General features: G+C 44.9%; 1 protein-coding gene across 2 annotated transcripts in view; it reads left to right on the top strand.

The window, feature by feature from the left end:
- Positions 1–4,322, top strand: part of LOC111521830 (protein PRR14L) — a 53,743-nt gene extending 49,421 nt beyond the window's left edge. For both annotated transcript variants that reach the window (XM_026447074.2, XM_026447076.2), the window contains one exon: positions 3,867–4,322. In XM_026447074.2, the coding sequence (XP_026302859.1) occupies positions 3,867–3,918 (52 nt within the window). In that variant the 3' untranslated portion in view covers positions 3,919–4,322. The remainder of the gene's footprint in view (positions 1–3,866) is intronic.
- The last annotated feature ends 56 nt before the right edge of the window (positions 4,323–4,378 follow it).

The raw sequence follows: 4,378 nt of genomic DNA on the forward strand, positions 1-4,378 counted from the left end.
TTTTTGAGATGGAGTCTCGCTCTGTCGCCCAGGCTGGAGTGCAGTGGCCGGATCTCAGCTCATTGCAAGCTCCGCCTCCCGGGTTTACGCCATTCTCCTGCCTCAGCCTCCGGAGTAGCTGAGACTACAGGCGCCCGCCACCTCGCCCGGCTAGTTTTTTGTATTTTTTAGTAGAGACGGGGTTTCACCGTGTTAGCCAGGATGGTCTCGATCTCCTGACCTCGTGATCCGCCCGTCTCGGCCTCCCAAAGTGCTGGGATTACAGGCTTGAGCCACCGCGCCCGGCCTTAATTTATCCATTTTAATAATGCAGGTTGACTATCTCTTATTCAAATTATTGGGACCAAAAATGTTTCAGACTTCACATTTTTTTCAGATTTTGGAATATTTGCATTATACTTACCAGCATCCCTCATTCATCTGAAAATCCCAAATGCTCCGGTGAGCATTCCCTTTGAACGTGACCTTTGAGCATCATGTTGGCGCTCAGAAAGTTTCAGATGTTGGAGCATTTCAGATTTTGGATTTTCAGGTTATGGATGCTCTTAATAACCCAATAGTGCCAACCTGTGCATTACTAAAACAACATGATGCCAGGAGCGGTGGCTCACGCCTGTAGTCACAACACTTTGGGAGGCTGGGGTGGGTGGATCATTTGAGGTCGGAAGTTTGAGACCAGCCCGGCCAACATGGTGAAACCCCATCTCGACTAAAAATACAAAAATTAGCCGAGTGGTAGTGGCACGCGCCTGTAATCCCAGCTACTCAGGAGGCTGAGGCAGGAGAGTCACTTGAACCCGGGAGGCGGAGGTTACAGTGAGCTGAGGTCGCAGCACTGCACTCCAGCCTGGGCTGGGGTCTCAAAAAAACATTTCTCATTACTAAATTTATAATAAACTCTAGTATTAGACTTTCAGTGATTCACAATTATTGTAAAAATCAGAACTAAATCTATTAATTTGTATAAGTCTCAATGATTGCTCTTTTTTTTTTTTTTTTTTTTTGAGATACAGTTTTGCTCTTGTTGCCCAGGCTAGAGTGAGCCACCAAGCCCAACCTGCTTTTATAAGAGAAAAGTATATTGGACAAACCAATTGGCAGGGCAGTTTATCACATATATTTTGATATTGTTAATGGGAATAGAAGTTATAACATCTGGCCGGGCATGAATAGCTCATGCCTGTAATCCCAGCACTTTGGGCAGCACTTTGAGAGGCCATAGCGGGTATATCACCTGAGGTCAGGAGTTCGAGACCAGCCTGGCCAACATGGTGAAACCCTGTCTCTACTAAAAATACAAAAATTAGCTGGGCGTGGTAGCAGGCGCCTGTAATCCCAGCTACTCATGAGGCTGAGGCAGGAGAATCACTTGAACCCAGGAGGTGGAGGTTGCAGTAAGCCATGATTGAGCCACTCTGTCTCAAAAAAAAAAAAAAAATTACAACATCTTATAGGATCAGATCAGAAGGGACTGACTACTTGAATTAAATATTTATAGTATGAATTGATAAAAGTTCATGCCTTAACCCAAGGAAATTACTTAAATTTTTTCTGTGTGTTTTGTGCACTTCAAGTATTTGATAGTCCCAGTAAAACATTTATATATATAGATAGATATAGTTTGTTTGTTTTGTGACAAGGTCTCGCTCTGTCGCCCAGGCTGGAGTGTAGAGGCGTGATCATGGCTCACTGTAGCTTCAACTTCCTGGGCTCAGGTAATCCTCCTACCTCAGCCTCGTGAGTAGCTGGGACTACAGGCATGTGCTACTACCATGCCCAGCTAATTTTTGTATTTCTAGTAGAGATGGGATTTTGCCATGTTCCCCAGGCTGGTCTTGAACTCCCAGGCTCAAGTGATCTGGCCACCTCTACCTCCCAAAGTGCTCAGATTACTGGTGTCAGCCATTGTGCCCATCCCATGAATATGTTGAGTGGAGCTTTTCTAAGTGATGACATATTGTTGATGAGAAGTGAGAATAGCTAGAAAAAATATTGTATATAATTAAATACATGAGCAAGCTATTTTTAGTGTTTGAAGCTCTCTTTCCTAAGTAAGGTCTTTTTCTTAAGTAGACATTATTTGATGATAATCAAGGTGAACAAAGCAAAGTCACTCTGACAACTCCTTCATGAGATACCTGAAATCAAGTGTGTTAACACTGGCCCAAATACTCAATGTCTTCTTTTTTTTTTTTTTTGAGACAGAGTCTCACTGTGTTGCCCAGGCTGGAGGGTAGAGGTGTAATTTTGGCTCACTGCAACCTCCACTTCCCAGGTTCCAGCGATTCTCGTGCCTCAGCCTCCCGAGTAACTGGGATTACAGGCACCTGCCACCACACCTGGCTAATTTTTTTTTTTTTTTCAGACAAAGTTTTGCCCTTGTTGTCCAGTCTAAAGTGCAATGGCATGATCTCGGCTCACTGCAACCTCTGCCTCCCAGGTACAAGCGATTCTTCTGCCTCAGCCCCCTGAGTAGCTGGTATTACAGGCACATGCCACCACACCCAGCTAATTTTTGTATTTTTAGTAGACACAAGGTTTCACTGTGTTGGCCAAGCTGGTCTGGAACTCCTGACCTCATGTGATCTGCCTGCCTTGGCCTCCCAAAGTTCTGGGATTACAGGCATGAGCCACTGTGCTCGGCCCCAAATACCCAATCTCTAAAGGCACTGTTCTCTCTTAACTGAATAATGTGTAGTAAAGGAAAAGAAAAGCCCAAGACAAGTTTATGGTGATTTCATTAATCACTGGAAAGGGCTTAGCAAAATGAGTGATTTGATTGATGTATCAAAGTAGAATTCAGGATGGATAGGAGCTATTGTGAGAGAATTTGTGGGAACAGAGAGACCTGCAAGAGCAAGTCAGGACACTTCTCAGGTGTATCACTTTTAGAATAAATTAGAGATTGAGCCAGGCATGGTAGTTCACGCCTGTAATCCCAACATTTTGGGTGGCCAAGGTGGAAGGATCACTTGAGCCCAGGAGGTTAAGAGCAGCCTGGGCAACATAGTAGACCACATTTCTACAAAAATTAATAATAAGGCCAGGCGTGTTGGCTCATGTCTGTAATCCCAGCACTTTGGGAGGCCGAGGTGGATGGATCATGAGGTCAGGAGTTCAAGACCAGCCTGGCCAACATGGTGAAACCCCGTATCTACTAAAAATACAAAATTAGCCAGGCATGGTGGCATACACCTGTAATCCCAGCTGCTGGGGAGGCTGAGGCCAGAGAATCGCTTGAACCCAAAAGGCAAAGGTTGTAGTGAGCTGAGATTACACCACTGCACTCCAACCTGGGCGATAGAGCAAGACTCCATCTAAAAAAAAAAAATTAATAATAATAATGAAAGAAAAAATAGAAATTAAAGATTGAGTGGTTGATTCCCCTACAGCTCGGTTCTCGTGTATTCTGTGGAAAGCCTTTAGGTACACTAATGTAAAGACCACTGGTCTGACATACTTAGTAGCAACCTAATTTAGCTCTTAGGATTTTTACCTTAGTTTATGTATTGGTTCAGGTCCAATCAGGAGACAGAAATCACACAGTATTTTAAACGGAAAGTTTCTTATAAAGCATTAAACTATGACAGGGAGTAACCTTAAATGTAAAGACAATCCTGAAGGGTACACTTGGGCTAAGGGAGAGTACCCTAGGAAGGGCAAACTTGGAAGGGGCACCACCTCCCTGGAGTTGAGACTTGGTTGGAGAAGGTGAGGTTGCAGCCCATTGGATGGCTGGGTTGCAGAGGCCAGAGCTGGGCAAGCAGGAAATAACAACCACTTTCTGGAGCACAGACAAGGCTGCTGCAGAGGGAGGTGTGGCACTGCTCTGATGCAAGGTCTGGAGCATGTGGTTTCTGCTTCAGGAGAGCAACAGGAAATGACCGTCAGGAAGTCAGGTTACCATTGAGGGCATAAGGCCTGGAGTGCCCTATCCGTGTTGGGAAGCCTGCAGCAAAGTGGTTGCCAAGCTAAGGCTGCAAGGTCACCGAGAGACCTTGGCCGCACCTGGCCACACCACTAGGGCAGAGAAGCCCCAAAACATCCCAACATACGTTAATCACTGATGGCCCATGCTGCAGGAGCAAGAAAAAAAGCTCACCAAACCAGAAAGAGAAGCTCCCTTCCACCTGCATTGTTCCTCCAACACCTTGTGACAAAGGTTAGTAGCATCTTACTCACTGCAAAAGAGAAATGCTTAAAGGGCCTAGGATTCCGTTATCACAGAGCAGGTACTGAAGGGCAAATTTTGAGCTGAAAAGCAATAATTTCATCATTGGTATATAGTAAACAGTAAAATTTTGATACATTATTCGCTTGACAAAGAGCTGTTTTTTTTTTTTTTGACGGAGTCTCGCTCTGTCACCCAGGCTGGAGT

This window comes from Piliocolobus tephrosceles, chromosome 19 (genome assembly GCF_002776525.5).
Source record: "Piliocolobus tephrosceles isolate RC106 chromosome 19, ASM277652v3, whole genome shotgun sequence".
In the NCBI taxonomy this organism is placed as follows: Eukaryota; Metazoa; Chordata; class Mammalia; order Primates; family Cercopithecidae; genus Piliocolobus; species Piliocolobus tephrosceles.